The sequence below is a fragment of the Phyllostomus discolor genome, chromosome 4 (assembly GCF_004126475.2).
Source record: "Phyllostomus discolor isolate MPI-MPIP mPhyDis1 chromosome 4, mPhyDis1.pri.v3, whole genome shotgun sequence".
In the NCBI taxonomy this organism is placed as follows: Eukaryota; Metazoa; Chordata; class Mammalia; order Chiroptera; family Phyllostomidae; genus Phyllostomus; species Phyllostomus discolor.
This window is the reverse complement of record NC_040906.2, coordinates 185,405,974-185,430,289: the sequence shown is the minus strand read 5'-3', so window position 1 is coordinate 185,430,289 and position 24,316 is coordinate 185,405,974. Positions and strand designations below refer to the sequence as shown.

The 24,316-nt window shown below is 36.2% G+C and overlaps 1 protein-coding gene across 7 annotated transcripts in view; it reads right to left on the bottom strand.

Moving 5' to 3' along the window:
* EYA4 (EYA transcriptional coactivator and phosphatase 4) overlaps positions 1-24,316 on the bottom strand; it is a 254,962-nt gene that overhangs the window by 47,381 nt on the left and 183,265 nt on the right. For 4 of the 7 annotated variants that reach the window (XM_036024740.1, XM_036024743.1, XM_036024742.1 and 1 more), the window contains exons 4-5: positions 13,212-13,336; positions 3,469-3,561 (exon numbers count right to left, since the gene is read on the bottom strand). In XM_036024740.1, coding sequence (XP_035880633.1) covers positions 3,469-3,561; positions 13,212-13,336 — 218 coding nt within the window. Of the gene's footprint in view, positions 1-3,468; positions 3,562-11,806; positions 11,876-13,211; positions 13,337-24,316 lie in introns of all 7 variants that reach the window. The other 3 variants (XM_036024744.1, XM_036024745.1, XM_036024746.1) reach the window with 2 other exon arrangements.

Below are 24,316 nucleotides of genomic sequence, written 5' to 3'. Positions count from 1 at the left end.
TTTCAAAAAGATTAAAGTAGTACACAATGCAGTGCTGGAGTTAGTTTAGTCTAATCAATCATAGTTATACTTCAAAGTACTATGTCCTTTCTAAGTTGTTCATAATAATTCCAGAGCTAAACTTTTAGAATTGTAAGAGTGACAAATAGGTTTAGTTTGCTAACTATTTTATGAAACATGAGATTTTTCTATATCAAAATGCTATTAAGTACCCTTGTGACCTATTGCTTCATAAACAGGTAGAATTTAATGTATTTAAAATGCTATTTGGCCTGTAAACCCTTAGTGTGAAAGTATATTATAGTGTTCATAGCAACAGTTCAGAAAGTATGTTTTCAAGAATATTATGAATTAATTTTGAAAATCATTAAACATGACTAAAGTATTATGTTTTAAATATTTTCAGCATCTATTAGTTAAGTGAACTTGCTATATATACTTGAAAATTGACCAGTGAACCATTTATTTTCTACTTATTTATTAAAAACTTAAAGAATGTTTACAACTTTCAAATCAACTCAATGAGAAAAGACTGGTTTTTACCACAGGCACTAAATGTACATCATATAACATCAATAGTGTTATTCCACAGGAGATTCAGCCTGGTTCACTAACATCACAGTAGTGAATACTCTATCCAAAATATACTTTTATGAGGCTTAATTCTACATTTTTTTCTTATTTATAAAACTTTGGCACACTCAAGGCTTGCACTGAACTAATTAGTGATTTTCAAGATCTTAAAAACACAAGGCTTTTTAAAGACACATCAAATAATGAAAAGACACATTTACTATAGCAGCTTTTATTAAATAAGCTAAAGAGCAAAATTATTTCAGAAAAATCCATATACGTAAGCACAAATCTGAATTTGTAGACTACTTCTTTACCCTAGTGGATGAATCTAGAAATCATTCCACTAATGCACCCATAACAGTGTGAAGGCTCAACCTTTAAATTTTCATATTAATGTCTATATATTCTTTTTCTAAATGGAATATAAAACCTTTGGCTCAGCAAACTAGAATGTTCACATAAAACTTGGAGAGCTTATGCTTAACTAAAGTTTTTACATTTTATTCTCACATAAATCTGCACATAACTGATAATAAAATTTAACTAAAGCGAGTTGAGATTATGCTGAAGAAGGTAAAGAGAGTTGCTACCCAGGCAGCCTAATCTCCAATATGATTTCTGGAAAATCATAAAGACCTTCTTTTTATTCCCCATTGTCCTTTAGTTAATCTAGAGACATTACCCAAAGCACTGAACTCATTATACTCCATGGTTTCTGCCTATAAAACTAAGCAAAATTGCTTGTCTTCAAAATTTCCTAAAAATCAATTAAAACAATTTAAAAAAAATCAGATTCTCAGAGGGTAATGTCAAGCAATTTTAATATTTTATTCTTATCATTGTGGCCCCTTACATTAGTGACTCTCAATGAGGTGGGGGTGGGTTTGGGGGTGAGGTTGAGGAATGAGTAGGAATTTTGCTTTCCGGGAGATGTTTAAAATGCCTGGAGACATTTTTCCTTGTTATAAGTGGAGGGTGCTACTGTCCTCTTGGGATAGGCGATAGGGATGCTGCTGAACACGTTACAGTGCAGAGGACAACTACCCCACAATAGGAATATGCCAATTTTTAAATAGTGCTGCTATCGAGAATTGCTGACCTAAATCATTGTTGTCCTAAAGAGCTTCGTCCATAGTACTGGAAATATTCTCTGTCTGAGTTGTCCAACAGGAAAGCCATTAAAAAAACACATGCAGCTATTAAACACATGAAATGTGACTAGAAATTTTTTTTTTTACTTGTACCAAATATTAATTAATTTAGACTTAAATAGCCACATATGGTTAGCGGCTACTTGATTGGACAATACAATCCTAGATAATTCTTAACAGAAAATAAAGAAACTATTTGTGAAAAATCATGAGTGAATTTCAGATAGGATGACTGTACACAAATATTTCTTTTCCCATCTTACATTTTCCATATTATGGAAGGACTGCTGAACAGACCAGAATACTGTTCTAGATGATTTATACCAGTGCCCACCTGTGAAGCTTTGACTGTATGGCCTCAGCCACCTTTAACTTCTCAGTGCCTCAGTAGTCTTGCCTTTAAAATGAATCAGAGATCTCTAAAATTCCTTTTGGAGCTCACATTCTATATGTCATTTAGCTTTCAATTAACTTGTGATATACTGTTTATGTTAGCGATTACTTATTAATTCCATTCCTTTCCTTAGAAATATATTCATATGCATTTACTTTGTTGAAAGTTTACATGGGTTATGGTAAGTAATAAAGAATGCAGGAGTTAGCTGGTACCTATTTATCTCTTGGGAGGAAAGTGAATTGCCAGAAAAAATGTAGGTTAGTGCATCTGGGGAGTGTATGAAGTATTATGTCTTTCTGTTTGAAGTGCTAATATTTATGTGACTACATGAAAGGTGTTCCCAATCAGTGTGAGCTCATGGGATGGGATGATCTGTACCTATAAAAATCCAATATCTGCTATAGTGACATGATCCTCAAGGACATGCCTCGACTCTGTTTTCAACTGGTGAATGTTTTACTGTAGTACCTCAACTCTTTACACGAAGCTCACCCACCAAAAATCCTTGACCATGAGAAGGTGGACAAATGTAAAATCAAATAGAATAACAGAACTAAGATTTAATTACCTACCACAAATACTTCCCTAAGTTTAATGTTTATCTTTATACATTCCTCCTCACATTAAAAGAAAAAAAAAGGAATCCTCTCACCAGATAATACACCAAACAAAATATTGTAATTTTAAGTTAACATAATGGGTGCCCTCTGCGCCCACCTGGGAGTTATCAGATATTCGTATTTGAGAAGGATTGATGTTAAAGACACACTATTGTTCTCTCTGAAGCATTTGACTGAAAGTAGCACTCTCAGGGTCGGGTCCTAAATGCAACCAGCATGTGCTCCCCTGCAGCCTCTTAACCTTTAAGACTTGTCACTCAGCTGCTTACACAGGAGGACTTTTTTAAACCCAGGGAGGAAACAAGGTTATTTAGAAGGAATTGAATGGATAGTTCATCTCAAATGTAGGGAATAAGGCAGTTTTTGTGTCACTTAAGTGAGGAAGTTGACGGAATAAAGTCAGCTATTACAACCTAATTATTAAATTCAGCTATTATGACCTAATTATTAAGTTCAGCACTGTGTAAAACAAAGGAAGCCAGCTCTGCTTATTTCTAATACAAAAAGTCAGGGGGATTGTTTTGCTCTCAACTAAAAAAAATGTAGCAATATGATTTCAAATATAATTTCTAACAATGCATACCTGTATGACAATCAATTCTCAAAAAAGTAAATTTATTGCTAAATGTATAAAACCCCCAAGTTCTAATAGCTTTGGTGTTTCTGCCGCTCCCTCACTAGGAGAATTATGTGTACGTAACAACACACGAGCTTAAGGCTTTACCTGACCCAGTAAAAGTGTCAAGCGCTCCATCTCCAGTCGTGGTTGTGGTTTCACTGCTGTTCAAAGGCTCTGTTTTGACTGCAAGGAGAGACACTATGTAGAAGAATAAGTACATGTGAGTTTTATTTCTAAATTGATATCAAAGATGCTGACTGTTCTACGAGTGGATTTTCTAGCTATCATGGGCATGCAAGAGAGAACTTGAGAAGTCAATGAAGAGAACTGTGTTAATTTAGCTTTTAAATGGACATGCATTTGTAGAGAATTTAATCTAAAAATCCCCTGGCTAAGCTAGCTCTCTTGAATCTGATTTTTAAAGGCAGCCAACCTTCAAAAGTTGAAACAGCACTATACAGTTTGCTTTTTTAATCCACCTAAAGTACACTCTGATATTATAGTCAAGAGACAAAAAAAAAAAAAGGAATCATCAGTCAGTCTTCAGGATGTTTGATACAAAACATGACAAAGAGATGTACTAGCTTATAGTTTATTCTTCTTCAAGCAGATATTTTCTTTAAAAGAAAAGATTGCACTAGAGTACAATGGGGGCATATTAAAGTACAGAAACCAGGGGCATATTCATGTGTTGGGTGAAAAATTAGGCACTCAATAAATTTTTTGCTTTTAAGAGAGACTAAAGAACATAAGGTGCTGGGCTTTTTATTTTAATGGCGTAATGATTTTTTGTGAGTCAGAGAGAATCCTAGAATAAGAGATGATTCTTCAGCAATAAGTATGTCTTTTGGAAACTCGTTAATATGTTGCTCCTACTTTGAGGCGGTGCATTTTGGGAAAATCCTCACTTGGCAGCGGTGCGGCCTGGCACCCGTTGCTGCGCTTATTCAATGTGCGTGGGCGGGGAGGGGGGAGCGTAGAACAGCCTCGGCTCGTTTTGTCACACCATATTTTCCCTTTGTGGGCACAGCTCTGCTACACATATCCCAGCAGCAAGGGAATACGCTGAATTATTTTCTACTCAACACCTCTTCTGTTTCCCGGAATGATAGTTAAGTCACTCAGAAGCAAGCAGAAACTAGAAAGAAGAAAGCTGAAGACTAGCCAACCAGGAACAAATACGATGAAAAGAGCAATGGGCCAGAGCGGACCCACCAACCCGAACAAGTCAGCAAGGTTACTCTGTTAGAAAAGCAGTGAATTAGTGGGGAAACGTGCGGTGATGATTACGCTCTCTTCCCACACGAACACAATTTTCTGGACCTTCCCTTTGGGAGCTCTGGGGTTAATTTAGTTCTCAAGATTCAGTAATGTCATGAAGATTTGCTGGAAGGTTCTGAGAACTCGAACAGGTTGGAAAGATGGAATAAAGAAACTTGGATTACTTCTCCTAGCAAAAGGGAAGTTTAAGGTTGGCCCCCTTTTCAACAGCAGCAATACTCCGAGGAGCAGTGTCTACTTATTTGTATAATGATAAATAATAAATTGTGGTTACTACTTTTTAGTAGTAATTTGTAGAGCAGTCCATATTATGCTTATAGCTGATCATTAATTAAACGTACCACTCCAAACCTACTTACTACTATGTAATTATTTATGGAGAGCTTACTATGTGCTAGATTATTTCTATTTCACTAATCCTTAAAACAACCTTGATTGATGTGAACCACTACATCTATTTTATACACGAGGAGAACGTTTGTGTAGGCTGAGTGACTTTCCCACTGCAGGAGACCAGAGAGCTAAGGTCAGACGCAGGTCCTGAGCTCTAAATCCAGGGGCTCTCCGCCCCTGTAACCGGCAGTCTTCAGGAAGGAAAATGGCTGATGCTCATGACAGTGGCTGTTTACAATGGCTCAGAGAGTGATCAGAATGGGGTTATTTTTTAGACGAAGTAATTAGGCACACTTTGTTAATAATGAAAACTGCAAACCTGGGAATAGGCTAATAAAGTATGTTTTCCATTTCTCCCTCATGAAATATTTTAAAAGACAAAAAGAAGTAGCAAGTTGGAAAGCAGATAATACCAGCACACACTTAAAAGGTACTTAATACACTCCAGGTGCCCCTGCTGTGCTTTATAAACAGTAACTCATTTGCTCCTCATGACAATCATATGGGGTAGGTAATGCTATCATCTTCGTTTTTCAGATGCGGAAACAGGGAGGCACAAAGAGGTTAAATAACTTGCCCATAGCCACAGAGCTTGTAAGCAGTAGAATTTGAGACTAAGTGGTGCAGTTTCAGAATCCAAACTCCAGACCACACTGCCTTTGCAGGCAGCACTAACTAACCACGGGTTCCTCTCATCTGGATCTGTATAAAGATGACCCAGAGTGCGATCTAGGTGGGCACAAAGGCTCTCTGTGATGCAGTGTCCCCACTTCACTCCTGACATTTATGACAGAAAGACACAGTTCAAAGCCTTCAGCAAACCAAGACAAGAGAAAGATCCTCGGAACTTCCAAATTCTAATTGTGGCCAAATTCCTATTTACACTTATCTAAATCTATGAACACAACTGTAAAATACATTTAGCTATGCCAATAGAAATATATAGGTCACTTGTGCATTGGCGGGAGGGGAGCGGAATGAGACCTGTGCCTGAAAAAAGTCTAGAAGCCAGACGTAAAGGTTAGTTTTGTTATATACTTTGAATAGCAACTTTGAGACTTGATTTCAGAAATACAGTCTTGATGTTGATTATAATCTCCTCAATTTGAAAGTTTCAGGTGGTCAAAAAACAGAAGGTAAGAAGAAGAATGAGACTTCCTGGTTGTATTCATTATACTGGAAACATCTCATTAAAACTTTAAAGGTCTGCATTTAGTCAAAGACAAAGAAAATTTGCTTTACTCAGAAAAGTCATCCCTAGAAAATATATGAAGAAAAGCATAAATATCAAGATGTGTTCAGTGTACTAAAATGCATGGATTTTAAAGTGATAATTCAGCAAATGAATAATTCAACATTTGGAGAAAAAGCTACACATTAATGCAACTTTATTTTTCATATGCAGGTAAAAATAAAACAAGAGGGAATGGGGAAATCAATTATGCTGCTACTGAAAATAAATTGTTTTCACATCAGGTGAGCATCAAAAAACATTTCTTGAACCCCAGGTAAGATGCAAAGTTATTTTGGTCTGATTATATAAAGAAAGAAGAATATTTGATAATAGTTTGTTTTCTTCAGGAACAGAAATTGCAGGTAGAAAATTGATATGGGCATTATTCATATGATTGGTTGATTTATTAAAAAGGTGTTAAAATACAAAAAGTATCTTAAAACAAGTAACTAATATAAAGTAAAAATTATAATAATTATAATTAAAACTTGAAAAGTGGAAGTTAATTTTATCAAAGGTCTAAATATACTTGAAATGTATTACAATGTCTTTTGTCTTGCTGTTGTTTCCTACTTTAAGTTAGATTTATTATATGCTTTTCTAAGGGCAGGAGGTGTTTTAAAATTAGGTGCAAAGCACTATTGGAAAGATGTTCATCAATTTTATGCACGTTACTATTTTCTAAAACTTGTAAAAATCCTCATTCCAAATGGTTACTAGTATATATTTATGCCATGTTCCAATGAAATTTTGTAACTGTATTTTATTTTTCTTAATATTACACAGAAGTTAAATGGGACATTAAGCTTATTTTGAGAGCTGTGTTGGATATCATTACATGCTACAAAATGGTAAAAATAACCTTCTATAGGAGAACAGTATCACATTTTCAACAAAATTCAAACTTACAAACAAATGTTTTGATTTCAAAAGCAGCAATTATATTGTAATGTCCTAGGTTAATGAGTTCTGTAGTTTTCTAAATGCTCAAAATAAGGGTTCATTTCCATAAAAGTAAAATTAAAAAACTATATACAGCCCTTTGTACAGAGGCATTATTTCAAGAAATACATAAACTCTTTGTCCCTCTCTTGACTGGTAATCCTATTGCCATTTGGATGTTTCTATCAGGGCCTAATAGGTTTTTAAAGGGTCAAATTAATATATTAGATTTTTTAACTTTTAAATATAATCTACAGGTTAAATCAAGATTGTATTTAAAGCAACGATTATTGTCAGGTGCCAGCTATGGTTACTAAATCACCGACTTCCTCTCTCCACATCCCAACCTCCATCCATATCCTCATATGAATATTTTCAGAGCAAATTTACTCTTGTCCCTTCAGTCTATCTTTAGAACTCAGGTATAACATTATTGTGTACAGTTTTTGGAGAAAGTCTGTTTTATTATTGTAACAATGTTCATGTTCATTTGCTGCAATAGCCGGCTTAACCCTTGAAAAGGGGACCCAAGTGATTTACATTTTATATTTCATATTCAGAGATCTGCCTTTAAACTGGTGCCCACTTCAAAGAGTATCTATACATAATTCCAAATACACTCCTTTCTGAACCATAAAATTAAACATAGCAAATTTTGACAGTATAGTTTTTACAAAGAATTTCAGAAGGAGCAAGATCAGGAAGGATACAATTTACGCCACTGCAGGGGAACAGTGAGTATTGCCTGCCAATTTTAATAGTCACTACAGCCTGTGATTTATGTTTATCTAAATCAATATATTCACTCAGACACCTATGAGCTCCAAGTATCTCTCATTCCTAAATACCCATAAAGTACTTAATTTTGTAAAATATTTTGATGAAGCAATTTATGGCTCTCATTCCAGAAAGCAAATCTCAAAAGTATAGAGCCACAACAGCAAGTGGCTCTATGGCACAAGTATATAACATTCAGAAACAAATTCACCATGTGTGAGTCAATCATTGATACAGTAAATATTCTGGAAGATTCTTTCCCATGATATATAGATTTTAAATACAAGGATGGGCAAAAGTAGGTTTATAATTGTGAGGATGCAAAACACAGTTTATTCTTGTATTATTTATTTATTAAATATGATGACTATTATTATTGTTAACCTACTTTTGCCTACCCTTGTGTAGGAAACACTATAAACCTGATCAGAATATCTAATTTTGGTTTCACCAAATTGCTTTCAAGTATTTTCTTAATCTTCATGTAGAATCAAATATTGTCTTCCTCTACTGTGCACCCACCCTGAAAACATTATGCACTCATTATTTTCTTAGTCTCTTTCCCTCTGCTCGTCTGTTGCTCCCCTGATGGCCAGTCCTGTGTTCTACAGGTCACTGGGTTTCCATTTGCTGGCACAGAGCCTGGCATGTAATAGGAGCTTGCCACATTTTAATTGAGAAAGTGAAAATTCACTTTCAGACCCTATCCTAAGCACTTACAATCAATCTAAGTATTTTTGTTTATAAAGTATAGCTAATCATAAATATGACACTGTAAAGCAAATTAGAATTTTTCCTGTATCTGGAATTAACTTTCATGTAATTGGCATGCATTTACATGCATGAATATGCATATACATGAAGCATGTACACATTATCTCTAATGTGTGTGTACATGTGACACATATGTGTGTATACATATGCATATGGGGTTGGCAAAGTATAACCCATGTGCCAAATCTGCTTTGTGGCCTGTTTTTGAATAGCCCATGAGTTAAGAATGACTTACATTTTTAAATAGTCAAAAATATCAAAAGAATAATAATATTTTCGTGATGTAAAATTTTATAAAACTCAAATTTCAGTGTTACATACCAGGTTTTATTTGAACACAGCCAAGTTCAATCATTCACACATTGTGTATGGCTGCTTTTGTGCAACAATAGCCAAGTGGAATGGTTACAACAGAGACCACATGGCCTGAAAAACCTAAAGTACTTACTATCTGACCCTTTGCATAAAAAGTTTGTTGATCACTGATCTAAGTGCTAAGGCATGATTACATTTACTCTATTCTTATTAATAGCTCTACATTTTAAGAATTTTATATATGATAAATATTTGAAAGGAAAATCTAGGTACCAATATAAATCTGCAGATACAATTAAATAATTAGGATTAAGATGATAAAACATTTTAAAGTAATAATGTAATATATTTAAATAGAAAATGCAGTATGGTAGGTTATTAAGGTAATTCTATCAACACATTCATATCACTATAAACTATATAATTAAAATTACATTTTTGAAAATCTCAAAGTTAATGTAAAGTTCTTAAAAAGACACTAAATTAGTTTTGCTTTTTTTATTATAAAAATTTTATTCAATTAGCAACAATAAAACCCAGGATTAAAAATAAAATAGCTTATTCTCAATTGGAGAGATTATGCACCAAATGTTTAGTTTATGTAACAAACATCTCACATAAAATTCATTAAAATAATTAAAAATGTCATATCAATACACCACAGAGACTATATCATTAAAAATCAAAGTATAGCCCTAGCCAGTGTGGTCTGTTGGTTGGAGTTTTGTCCCACACACCATAAGGTTGCAAATTCAATTGCCAGTCGGGCACATGCTTGGATTGTGGGTTCGATCCCCAGGAGGGAAGCCTATGAGAGGCAACTGATCAATGTTTCTCTCTTACATTGATGTTTCTCTCTTCCCCTTCCTCCTTCTCAAAAGAGAAAAAAAAAACAATAAAAAGATGTCCTTGAGAGAGGACAAAAGAATAAAAATAAAAAATAAAGCATACTTAACATTTTGTTACTAAAAGTTTGCCTTCTGTGGCCAATTAACATATGCTAAATGCAAAAGAATTTACTATCTGATCAAACATTGGAGAGTATTTTAACATAATGCATGTTTACATTTTCTTCTAGAATTTGCTGCCTAATTATGATTATATTATTAATTAAATAAGGCAACATTCTGGTTACCTATTACTAAGCAACTTACATACATTATCTAATTTAAGACAAAAATCCTTGCCAGGGAAGTGTTATTAAGCTTCTTTTGTAGACAGAAATGGAAGCTCAGAAAGGTTCAGTAACTTGTTCCAGGTGACACAGCTAATAGGTGCAGTGCGGAGAGGCAGGTTCAGGGTCCTCCGGACATACAGGTCCTTGTGATCTTCCCATGTGACCACGTGATGCTTAATATTAACAATAAGAACCAGAAAAACTGGATGCGTAACACTCATAAAAAGGTTTCTGATTAAGATTAGATATGAATTACTAAATATTCAATATGTATACTTACTATTGTAAAGTTGCCTTTATGGTATTAGTACTACTTTAGAACACAACAATGGCCAGTGAGCTAGAAATACTTTTTACATCGTCAAGGTTTTTAAAAGTGATTGAATCTGGTATATTTTGTGACAATTGAAAAATTATATAAAATTTAAGTTTCAGGATCCCTAAGTAAAGTTCTACTGGAAGTTAACTACATTAATTCATTTATGTATGGTCTATGGCTGTTTTTGAGCTATGATGGCATTGCCGAGTAGTGGAGACAGAGGCGGTGTGACCTATAAAACCTAAAATATTCACTACCTGGCTCTTTATAGAAAAAGACCCATGAATTAGAATTAAGAGGAACTAAATTCTGGCCATGTGTATTTTAAGTGCGGAATTGAAAAAATTTTGAAACTAAAACTATAAATGTATAAGTAATGGGCACAATGGTGAGTTCTTCCTTCACTGGTCATATATCCTAATACAGTCTGAGATGCAGCAAGGTCCAGGCAAACTGTGTCCCCTCCAACTGCTCACTTGTAATGCACATTTCTGACAGATAGTGAGCTCTTCTTTTTCATCTTAAAATTGGGTGGTTCCACCAACTGTGTTATGGTTTTGTTTTTATTTTTAAATTTTAATCATGTATTAACTTTTGATTTAGGAAAATTTTGTTTATACTTTAATATATATTGCATATGTGAATGTAGTAAATATAGCTCAAAACATTTTAAGAAACAACATTAATTTATAATTTTAAATATATTACTCTCATCACTGATGATTTTTAAATGATAGGATTTTAAATACTAATGTTACTTTAAGTACCTCGACTGGAATATTTAATAAAGTCTCTAATATCACTTGCAACATTAAAAAGTCACTTTAAATTATAAGAATTCATAGGATATAAAGATAATGGAGTTTGTACATATGTATCCACAATGTGCTTCAAATGTTCTGATGGACATGACTTTTGTGCTCAATCACCACTTAATAAATTGATATGTAGTTAGAAAAATAGTAAAAGCACCCATTTTTGCAAAATTATGAAGAATCTAAGAAAAGAATACTACTGATCTAAAGAATCTAAGATGAGAATACTAGTTGATATGAAAACCATAGCCCACCGTTATTGATAAACAACTATATGACATGTTCATTGCTCCATTTTCTTTACGAGTCCTGGACACAGAAAAAAAAGGTGCAAACACAGAAATAGCAACGGAAAGCAAACCAGAAGGGCCAATGCACACACCCAAACACATGCAGTGTACCATCATCTTTCATACTTGTTGCAGAAGAGGGGGTGTTGCAACTCAGCAACCAGTCTGCAGTGTTTAAAACAGTCATGTTGTCCCCTGAGAACAGGAACAGCACAGGGTTCATTGTCTGAATGCCTGCTCAGTGTACAGGAAGAGTCTTCAAAGCTTGCACTGGCTTCTGACCTTTGGCCAACCATTGTAATTGCATGGTACGACTTTTACATTTCAGTTCATCAGATCTGTTTTAGTTCAGTTAAATAAGTGCATGTGATGATTAGTGAACTCCAAGGTCTGGTTCCAGAATGTATGAGTTCTTTACAAATTTTATGGTTTGCACCAAGCTAAGTTTTAAATGCTAATGTTTTTACTCCAGAAGTCATCACTAAACAATCTTATAAATTTGCAATCCTATAATTAATTAGCTGAAACTAGAGATGCATGTTTAGAGACAAATAAACATTATAAACAAGAAAAATGTTAATCTACAGAGGGTTTGGTGTAAAATATTATTAAATACAGGCAAGTTGCAATGCACACAAATTTACAAGGGAAATTTTAGATTGCACAGTTATTCTAAAATAAATGAAAAGAGGTGATCAATTTCATAAATATTTATTGAAAATTTAAAAGAAAATATGATGTGGCAAATGCTGATGTCTAGTAATATGAAGTTTATAAATTAAAGTAAATTTCATATAGTTTCTCAGTGAATAAAACAACTAGATCTACAAAACTTCAAAATGATTGTGAACAATTAAAAATGCAGATTATACATATATGTGTATATATGTGTAGTCTATATATATTCTAATGTTAAAATAAGAGTATATTTTCTGGCAAGTTGAATACGTTTTTAACAACAATAGGGAGGAATATTTGAAATAACTGTTAACTATTGTCATATGCTGTGGAATAATTATGGGTTAATGAAATAGGAAGGTATCTAGAAAAAACTCAATTTTATTTTAAATACATGCTAGATATTATTCTCTTTGAAAAGAAATTGCAGCAGATATGGATTTTTCTACTTCCAAAATTATTTTTAAGAAAAACATTTGGAGTAGTTTTTCTCTCACACAAATAAAAGTATAACTGAGAAATAAGATAATTTCTTCTTCTCATACAAGTCCTTTGGCCACATTTTCTACATTTTAAAAAATATTTACAAGGGCAAATGAAAACAGAATCCCCAGTAAAGGTCTTCAAAATGTTGCCCAGAGCTTTCTATTCTTTCTCAATGTTTCCAGTTTTAGAGGTGGACCAAAAATTTCAAGAAAATGAACCGAACAACAAATAGTCCATTAACTATATATTCTTTGCATATAATGCTGTTATTGCTAATGAGATATTTATTTATTAGCAGATGCCTAACATATGAAGTTGCAACAAGCATTAAAATGCGATCTGGGTGTCTTCAAGGTTGTACACTTGCCTCCTGTCCCATTTGTGGTGACCGACGTGCTGCTGAGGTTAGCCTTCTCCAGTTTGGAGCTGCCCGGAGCATCACCGCCTCCAACAAGAGGGTGAGGACTTGCTAGGTCCTGCATTTCCATAGACCTGTTAGAGCCGGAAGCAGAAGAGCCAGAGTTGAAATTTCAGCAATGATTTCTTAATAAACCACATGCATATTCTGCGGAGCATGGATGTGACCTCACAATCATAAGAACTGAAACCAATAGCCATGACTTTTTGGCTAGCCTGGAGAATAGGCCTGTCCATTAGATGTTAACAAATAAAGCTTCCACAGTATTTAACCCCCCCATAATTTGTTATTTGTAGACAGATAAAAACTCAGATCTCCAGGAAGAAATAAAGACTGGTAGAAAGGTAGATGTTGGCCGCATTTTCTTTCTACAGAAGATTATCTTTTACTCTTCTCTTTATTCAAGAAATACAGAGAAATGAAGCAAAAAAATTAACACTGTATTGTGTAATTTGTAAAATGTTATAGCAGTAATATACATGACAATGACACAAAAATATATTCTTTTAAGGTTCTTTCATTTGGCATGAGGAGTTACAATAAGCTTAGATAAAAAGCAAGTTTAGGATACATTAAGTAAGACCTACCATTAAATATTAATAAAAAATAGAAATAAGTATAACAAAATGGCAATAGAACAACTGAATCATTTTTTTGAAAGTGATTAATCTCAAAGAAACCAGGAAAAAAGACAGAATGTACGTGAACAACAGAAAACACATAACAAGATAGTATACTCAAACACAATGAATCAAAGATTACAATAAATATCAATAGACTAAGCACTCCAAGAAAAAGCCAAAGATTGTAATATTGGCTTAGTAACCAAGACACATCTTTTGGGGATCTGTCCCAGAAGGATTTTGAGCACAGGCACACTGTGATACTGTGGTGGGCTGCCCAGACCCCAGTCTACAACTGAAAACTCATTCCTCCCGCTGCAGGGTTGCTACCCACTGGCAGCTCTCGACTGAATTCCTTTCCAAGATTTGCCCTCAACTAAAGAGATTCACTTTATTCCAGATCACATCCTTTCAGAAAGTAAGTAGCCTTCAACAACTGTACTTGAACAAAAATAGAAAAAAAGATAACACTGAAAAGATAAAAACAAGAAAGTAGCCTTCGACTACTGACTAGTCAATGAAAGGCTAGAAAGTCTGCTCCCTGACCCTTAGGGTCACAGGAGTCTAGAGCCCCCACAGATCAGCTGAGACCTTTGTTGCAGTGGCACTGAAGATCAATGCCTCCCAGTCTGATTACCCTTCCTTCGTCTTCCCAAAAGTGACTCCCACTGACAGCACAGCCCAGCCAACTCCTGGCACCATCTCTATCTCTGAGCCTGTCTGTTGGGACCAGGAACAGTGATAGGACCCAAGTAGGTTCAGGGTAAAGAATAAAAATGATATAACATGTAAATGATAAATGTTTGGGCCATAATACTGTCACACAAAATCCCTTGAGAGGAAGAATATTAGCAGATATAAAGAGAGAAATAAGAAAATGAAAACTAATAATACATTCTTCGGAAGACATAACGATCCTAAATGTACATGAACCTAACAGCAAAGGGTATTGTACTGGGTGGGTAAAGGGAGTCAAGCATATGGTGATGGGAGGAGATTTGACTTTGAGTGGTACAAACACAATGCAGTATACAGATGACGTATTATAGAATCATACACTCGGAACCTATATAATCTTATGTATTAACCAATGTCACCTCATACGTTTAATTATATATATCTAATATGTATACGTAGAAGATTTGAACAACACTGTCACCAATGTTGACATAATTGACAGTTACAGAATGCTAATACCCAATGATTATAAAATAAACATTATTTTTCCATGACATAACCTATGTCCAACAGAAGAACTATATGGTGGGCCATAAAATGAGTATGATTAGATTTAAAAATAATTTTTAAAGATTTTATTTATTTACTTTTAGAAAGAAGGGAAGAGAGGGAAAAAGAGAGGGAGAGGAACATCAGTGTGCAAGAAATACATGGATTGGTAGTCTCTCTCATGCTGCCAACTGGGGACCTGGCCTGCAGCTCAGGCCTGTGCCCTGACTGGGAATTGAACCAGAGACCTTTCAGTTCGTAGGCTGTCAATTAATCCACTGAGCCACACCAGCCAGGTGTGAATATCATTAGATTTTAAAGTATATCTTACACAGTGTGATATATGACCACAATGACTTCAATTAGAAAACAATGATAAGACATATAAAATAATCCCTAATATTTTAAAAGTAAATACCCTACTTCTAAATAATCTGTGCATCTAAGAAGACCTTGAAGTGATTGTAGAAAATATTCAGGACAAAATAACAATGACAACACATCTAACACCTCCCCACTCCTATACAGTCAACTGATCTCTGACAAAGAAACAAAAGCAATAAAACAGAACAAAGATAGTCTCTCTGAGAAATGGTGCGGGAACAACATCAGATCAAAATTTGTGGTATGCAAATACAGCATGAGACATTTATATCTCGAAATGCTTATGTTAGAAAAGAAGAAGGTTTCAAATCTTAAGACACTAGTAAGGAAAAGCAAATTACACCCAAAGTAAGTACAAAAAAAGAAACAATAAGGATTAGAAATCATTGAAATGGAGAATCTATGAACAATGGAAACAACTGAAATTAAGGACAATCTAACTGTGCCCAGAGGGAAGGTGGGAGGAAAAATGGGGGGAAGAGGGGGAGGGTTTTAGGAACTACCATAGAGGACACGTGGACAAAACCAAGGGGGAGTGGAAGCAGGGGAGGGAGGTGGGGATGGCTGGGGTTGGGGGGGAGTGACGAGGGGTAAATGCAGACAACTGTACTTGAACAACAATAAAATAATTTTAAAAAATTAATAAAAAATAAGATAAAATTCATGTAAAATTCTAAAAAAAAAGAAACAACTTACAAATCCAGAAGATGATCATAAGAGATACTAAAGATATTTTAAAAGATTGGAGGAGGGCCAAAAACCCCTGGAATTATCTTCTGGAGGGAGGGCCCCTTGTAGTCCAGGCTTCCCCTGCTGGGTGAGTGTTCCAGGAACCCACCTGTATCAATGCACTAGCTGGCATTGTTGTGAGAGGCTGTGGTAGGCTTCAGGGAATTTTTTCTGAAGACTCTTTCAACTTGTTTGATCATTTCACAATGGATGATTTATGAGTGCACCTGCCCACACTGCACTGTTTGCAGTTTTGGGCCAAAATGGCGTGACCTCCCTGGCCCACCCTTCCTATTCACCTGACCTTGCCCTGAACAACTTCTGTTTTGTTTTTGTTTCCCTAGATGAAAAAAGGCCTCAAAGGGAAATGTTTTGCTGATGTGAAAGAGGAGAAACAAAAAATGTTAGAAGCACTAAAAGGCATCAAAATCGACAAATTCAAAAGCTATTTTGAGCACTGGGGAAAAAGTCTTGATAGGTCTATTGCATCAAATAGATAGTACTTTGAAGGTGACCAAAGTTTAAACATGAATGAATACACAATTTTTATCAATAAATTCCCTTTTGGGGTTTCTCTCATAACAAGGGAACATTATGAACAACATTAGGCCAAAAATTTACAAGTTAGATGAAATAAGCAAATTTCTTGAAAGACACAACTTATAAAAACTCACCATCCAAAAATAGAAATCTAGTCCTTCATCAATTAAAGAAATTGAATTCATAATTAAACACTTAAGAAAAACCTCCACAGCAAATGGTTTCATTAGTGAATGTGAGCAAACATACAAGGAAAAATAATAACAGTCATTGATAAATTCTACCAGAAAAAAAATAGCAGGGGACATTTTTCACTCCATTTGTACAAGATCAGAATTAGCCTGATCCAAAACTCGCCAAAGACAATATGAAGAAAAGAAAATCATGGACCTACATTTCTTGTAAACATAGATGAAAAATTTAACAAAACATTATCAAATTAAAATCTAGTAATGAAAAGGCCAAGTGTGCTCTGCCTCAAGAATGCAAGTTTGACTTCACGTTTGGAAATCAATCAATGTAATCAACAGAGTAGAATTTCAGTATATATAAAAAAGCATTTGACAGTATTCATCATCCATTCATGACACAATCTCTCAGCAAACTAGGAAAATAAGTTTTATTCCCCTATATGATAAAGACCATTCTTGAAATGCCTACAGGTTACATCATATTTAATGATGAAATACTGCCTACTTCTCTCTAAGGTCATAACTAAGACAAGGATAACTGTTTTTCTCACTTCAGCACAACATTTTACTGGCAAGCTTAGCCAATACAAAAAGAAAGTAAGTCAACAGGAGAGGTAAACTTTAGAAAGAAGGAGCCCTGGCTGGGGTGGCTCAGTGGACTGAGCACCGGCCTGTGAACTGAAGGGTCCTGAGCTCAATCACCAGGCAGGGCACGTGCCTGGGTTGTGGGCCAGGTCCCCAGTATGGGACACGCTAGAGGCAACCACACATTGATGTTCCTCTTCTTTTCTTTCCCCTTCCCTTCCCCCTCTCTAAAAATAAAAATAAATAAAATCTTTAAAAAAGGAAAAAACTGTTAATTCACAGAAAACATGATTGTGTAAAAAGTTCTGAGAAATCTATTAAAAATACTAATAAAACCAATGAGTGAATTTACCAGTTATAGGTATAGGGGCCTTGCCAGTACTGATTAAAAACATAAACCAGAAATACCTGAAGACTTCAGTCAGTTTCTCACTAGTGCAAGTAGTGAAATAGCTGAAACAGTGTTTGCTCTGGAGTTAGGAGGTTGGGCTATTCATAGCCCCACTCTGGCTTAATGAGTTGATATTTCTTATAATTAAAAGAACCTTTAGGGAACAGATATCCATTATTGCTATGAACTATACAGTAAGAATATTCTTGTACTTTCTTGTGTTTATTTTGTAATTATTTCTGAAATTTCAGATTCTTAAGTCTAGTTTATACAAAATATGATACATAAACTATAAAATGTACCTTAGAGTTCCAGATCAGAAAATGATTAATGGGTCCTGGTTTATACTAGTACAATGTGTATTGTGTAACACATTCGATGCTAATATTATAATGTAACAGCTCCTTTAGTCTTTACAATGACACATTGATATGCATACTATTTTCCATACTTTTTAAAAAGATTTTATTTATTTTTAGAGAGGGAAGGGAGGGAGGGAGAGAGAGAGAGAGAGAGAGAGAGAGAGAAACATCAATGTGCGGTTGCTGGGGGCTGTGGCCTGCAACCCAGGCATGTGCCCTGACTGGGGATTGAACCTGCGACACTTTGGTTCGCAGGCTGGCTCAACCCACTGAGCTATGCCAGCCAGGATTTTTTTTTTTTCCATACTTTATAGATGGAGAAAGTGAAGCTCCAAGAGGATACACAGATCATATCAGTAAAAACACTAGCACCAGAATTTGATCTCAGGTCTAGCTGATGCCCGAGCTCAGGTTTTTTCCATCACACATTGTATGTTTCCCATGTTTTAAAAAGTGACTTTAGGTCCTGGCCTGGCAGCTCAGTTGGTTAGAGTGTTGTCCTGATATGTAGAGATTGAGGTTTCGATCCCTGGTCAGGGCACATACAAGAATCAACCAATGAGTGCATAAATTATTGAAACAACAAATGGATGTTTCTCTCTCTTCCTTCCTCTCTCTCTAAAATCAATCAATAAGTAAAAACTTTCAAAAAGGGGCTTTAATTCTTTTACTCTGTGAAACCATAATCAGGAATGCATATCCTGCAATTTAAAATTCTGAATGTTTTTCAAAAATTACTAGATTTAATATAAGCATTTACTCTTCTAAATCTATACTAATTGTTACCATATTTAAAGGTAACCCTCTATTCCTCCCAAGATTTCTATTTCAGCCTCATTAGAACACTGATTTTCAACCAGTGTGTTGCAAGACTCTTTAAAACATGCAACACCTGACTGTTTAGTCAGGCACACTGACCTCTTTTCCCTTAAATTATCAAATAAAAAAATGACAATAGCCGTTCATTGTGAATTGAACCTATTTTTTGACACCTACTTTGAACCTATTTGACACCTATTTTTTTGTCAAATCGGCAAAAAGTACATTTTTTGGTGTGTCGCAAAAGTATAGTAGTTTATGTGAGCGGTGAGATAAGTAAGGTTGAAAATCACTACCTCAGAGTGGTCCTCATGTCATGAGGCATTTGAATACTAGCATCTATCCAGACAATACGAAAACTGAACTTATCTGTAAACACAAAAGCTTATTAAAATAAAGGAAATAAGGAAGAATGGCAAGTGACATACAATTAGTTTCTTGGTTCTTTTCTGCAATTCTTCTGTAGCACAGATGGAATTTATTTCTAACGAATTGAAATATTGTCTTCAAACCTAAGGAAGAGCAAGCTTTACATTTGTTCATTTTAGAGACCGCCCTAACTCAGAAACAAAGATTCCTTCTGCACAAATGCTGAGAGTGAGTCACTGCCTGTTTATTTACAGGCTGAGATTCCAACAATTCTTCATGACCCAAGAAATGCAAAAGCACCCTAGACTTTCAAATACACTCCATCTCATGCCAGCTTTCCTCTTTGCATGAAGTGGATGGTATGTGTGCCTGCCTCTGTGTCCCATGTTCTCAGAGTCCATCTCATTTAGCCAGCCAGTTTTCAATTTGACCCTTCTTTGCTTAAACTTCTTTTTCTATGTAATATACGCCTTCATTCTCCTTAGCTGAAAAGCAGGAACAACATCGATGTCTACTTAGATTACAAGCACCCTTATGGCAGGGATTATTTTCAATTTCGTTTATTGCCTTTTTCTCTATACTTGGAATTGTACAGGTATGTACTGGGTACTAATAAACAAATAATAAAATTGAATAGGGAAACCTAGATGGAGTGCCCTGAGTAACTTGGCATCAAATGTAGCCTAGCGCTGCTTCTGTAGCACAGGTGAAATTTATTTCTAACAAACTGAAAGATCCTCCTCAAACCCAAGGAAGAGCAAGATTTACATTTGTGCACAGAGAGAGTTCTAGAAATGTGTAAAGTATCTTCACAGAGCTTACAGGCCAGTGGGAGAACAAGGGGGTAGGAGGAGAGAGACAAGGATTAGTTCTCTGACACAAACGTGTGCGGAACTTTTCATATCTGAATGCGCAATGTCAGCTCTCCCACATGAGTGAGGTGGGCAGGTGTGCTAGGGAGAGTGGGGGGAGGGAAGGAAGGTGTTTTGCACGGCTACAGGAAGGCATTGTGGAAGAAAAAAATAATAAAGTGACTTGGTCAACTTCAATCAGATGATAGTTAGAGGCATGTCACCACTGAGTACTGGTTCTCACTCTCTGGCAAAAGCACTGACTGGCCTTTTAAAAACATCGGGCAGCAGTGCCAGGCCCTCTTAGTCCAAGGCATTTCAGAGCAGGATCCAAGAAACTCCTGTCATCGCTGCAGACCTGAGCCAGTTTTCTCCTCTGGCAATAAGGCTGGGAGATGTGGATCTTCTCGACTGCACAGCGTCTCTGCGATAGGTAGACAGATGGCCTCAGAGAGAGGCCCTCACCAGGCCATTTCACCAAATATGGTTAGAACTGGGTTCTGCCAGAGAAAAGGAAATGTGGGAGAAGGAAGATCCCTGACAAAAAAGATCAGGGGAGTGGACCATGCAATTTGCCAGTGACCTCATGCCTGTCCCTGAGGCTAGCATGAATGCTTGCAGTGCAAGTGACCCGTTTGCCAGGGTGACCTCAGGCCCTGGAGGAATCCCAAATAAAGCCATGAACACACTGTTCTTTGGACGCTTTTATCATCATTCTCTTCCAGGGTTTACGACTCTAGACTTGAGATGTGCAACTCCAGCCTTTTCTTCACTATAATTCAAACAAATTATTCAGATAAAACACGATCTTCCCACCCAAGAAATATGAGGAAGTATTTTTGAAAAACAGAAGCATTTCTCTAAATTTAAGTTGTAGAAGCACCTCTTAATTTGAAAACAAAGAAGAAAAATCCAATAAATTCTACAAGCATTATTTGAATGTTACAGTTCTCAAGATTCTGTTCAATTGGTCATACCATGTTTAATGAAGCAGGAAATTGCTTCCCTGTAGGAAGCAGTAGAGCAAGGTTATGGCCACATTCAAAACATCTAATGTCATGGATTAGACCAAGAAATATAGTGACTCTTTTTCTAAGAAAAAAAAAAAACTTTATCAATAAGGATTAGACATTTTACTGGAAGAATGAATGAGCAGTTTTACATTTGAGAATTTTGAACTAAAAGGGCAAAGCATTGACATAATGGGGAAAAAATAAAGATGGCTCCTTACTCAAGTGATGAAATTTCAGGATCTAAAGGGACATTCAATGTCCTCAAATGCATAGCACCATTTTATGCTTGTGGCTGTGAACGCAGTGTTGAGAGCCTGTCCTGTAGACTCTGTAGACTTAAACCTGGGCTTTAAACTTCACTTCTACCATTTACTAATCATTGGACCTCAGGCTCAAGAGAAGGGATAATAATATATACTGGGGGATGGCTACTATATAAATTAAATAAGATTGCACACAGATTGCACAGAATTTGGCATATAGTATATCTTAATAAGTGTTAGCTATTACTATAATCACTTCTGCGACACTGTCAATAAATGCCTGCTTTCTCAGTTTGGAAACTTGCAGTTTCAAGAAAATCTTTTTCTTAAGAGGCAGACCCTTTCACTTGCATATCACACAATATTAGGAAGTTTTTGGTATATTGTTTCCATAGAAATTTAGTCCTATATTGCAATGCAATGCAATGTATTGACACAGGCCAAATCTAAACTTTTTTTCAAATAACTGCTCTTCAAACATCAAAGAACTTTTCTCTTCCCAGTTAAGCATCTCCAGTTTCTTCAATTCACTGAGGCCACTTCAAACTGCTTTATCTTCCTAGTGTTTTCTTCTGAAGAATTCCATGCTTCTTCTTAAACTGTGAGACCCACAATCTTACAGTTATGGCACTATTGCAGGGGTATCACAGCTCTCAGTGTGGACACATCACTGTGGCCCAAAGACTACATTAACACTGCTAGCTAATGTACTAACACACACTGAAACCCAGTCAAGCAAACTCCTAAGTCTCTGTTCTATGTGAAGCTTTAGAGCCCTGTGTCCTCACAGCCACTATACACTGCAACTGGCATATGGAAGCCAAGTGAACAGCTTTTCGTGTGTTCCTCTTAAATACTATTTTGTTGAATGAAGTCCATTATTCCAGCTTGTCCTATTAAGATTCTGGTTCTGCTGTTCAATATACTCTTTCCCTGTGTCATGACACCCACAAATTTTCTTAGTGTACCATCAATGTCAAATTATAATAGACATGGTGAACAGGCCGATGTTAAGATCGCATCTTAAAGAGGCTACTAGAGGTATATCTTAAGATTTGTATCTGGTACTTGGGAATAGTTATTGAGTTGACAGTGGTACTATCATTCAGTCTCTAGTTTTCTCTTCTCCTTGTAAGTACATCAAGAGCCTTTGACACACACTGTGTTGAATTCCATAAGGTCATGAGTGTAACACATGCCCTTTTCCTGTCCTCTAGTATTGCCACCTGTTGGGAGCCCACCCTGCCTGGTTTCAGAAGCTGTAACTCCCCATGGCTAAGGCTGAGTGAGCCACCTTTGGACCAGAAGCCACTAAGGAGACAAAGCTTATCTTCCTGGCAGGAGCGCCGCTTCTGCTCCTTTTTCCATAACTGGGCCCCAATGCTTGGTCGGTTAGCCAATGACAGATAAGATTCCCCAAGAGGGGAAGAATCTAAGACAGGCATGATCATGTGGAGGCCCCAGGGAAAGACTTGGGGGGCTATGGAGCAAGGGGGTGATGGACCCTCACCATTCAGCTTTGACAAAGCCTGAGTCCTTATTCTGCCTGCGAGAAGTCTCCTAATTTCCTGGCTATCTTGTCTCCTTTGCTTGACTGAAGCCTAAATAATGACGGAGGGCAGTGCAGCCCTGTGCTAGAAAGGACAGGCTCCCTGGGTGATCAGGCCTGAGAAAGGATATATAAAATCTTGTGAAACCTGCTTTGCTAAGAATGCTCTTAATTAAATGATAAAAGCCTGGGCAGGAAATGAGTTTGTTTCCCAAAGTTTTGTAGCCTTTTAGCTGATAGACCCTGACTCAGAATGAGCCCTGATAGTTTGTTGTATGCTATCTATCGTTTGATCCTTACTGCCTGACAATGATTAATAAGCTATACCTGTATTCCTGAGCAAAACCCTCAATAAAAGCCTATTCAGGAAGGGTGTGCGGTGCTCTCCCCTTGAGAGAGTGGCCTGCCCCTTTTCCTCCACAGGACTTGGTAGTCCCTGTGAATTTGTCCCCTACCCTACCCATAATGACATGGACACTGTGGGCCAGTGCATGCATCAGCCATCACAAAAGACTATGAGGCTATTCCTTCTGCTTAGAGAATTTATGCTGAATTCTCAAAATCAGAGCCCCTTTTCTAGTTAGTTGCATTTAATTACTTAAGAATATAATAAAAAAATCAGCAATCCTAAGGAAGTTCATCAGTCTGTGGTTTATTATGTCATATTAAAAAACAAAAGTAAGTGTAAGGGGCAATTTAATCCAAGATGACAACCTAAGAGAATTCTGAATGTATCCCTTTCCTTGAGCGCACTGAATATGTACATACATATAAATTGATTCCTCCTGAGAGACTATGTGTCTATGTGATAGGTAGACAGATGGTCTCAGAAAGAGACCCTCACCAGACTACTTCACCAAATATGGTTAGAACTGGGTTCTGCCACAGAGAAAAGGAAATGTGGGAGAGGATAGAGCCCTAACAATAAAGATCAGGGAAGTGAACCATGCAATTTGCCAGTGACCTCATGCCTGAGTATCTTTTGCACAAGTAAGAGAGAAGGACCACATAGAGAAGATTGGGGAACTGTGTGAGCTCTTTGAGAATGGTGGGAACTCTAAAATTGAAAGTCCTGTTGACTGCCACAGTTTAAGTTCTGTTTCCACACAGATAGTGCAGGTAGGAGCTCTGTCCAGGACCTCTAAAGATTTGCAGCGT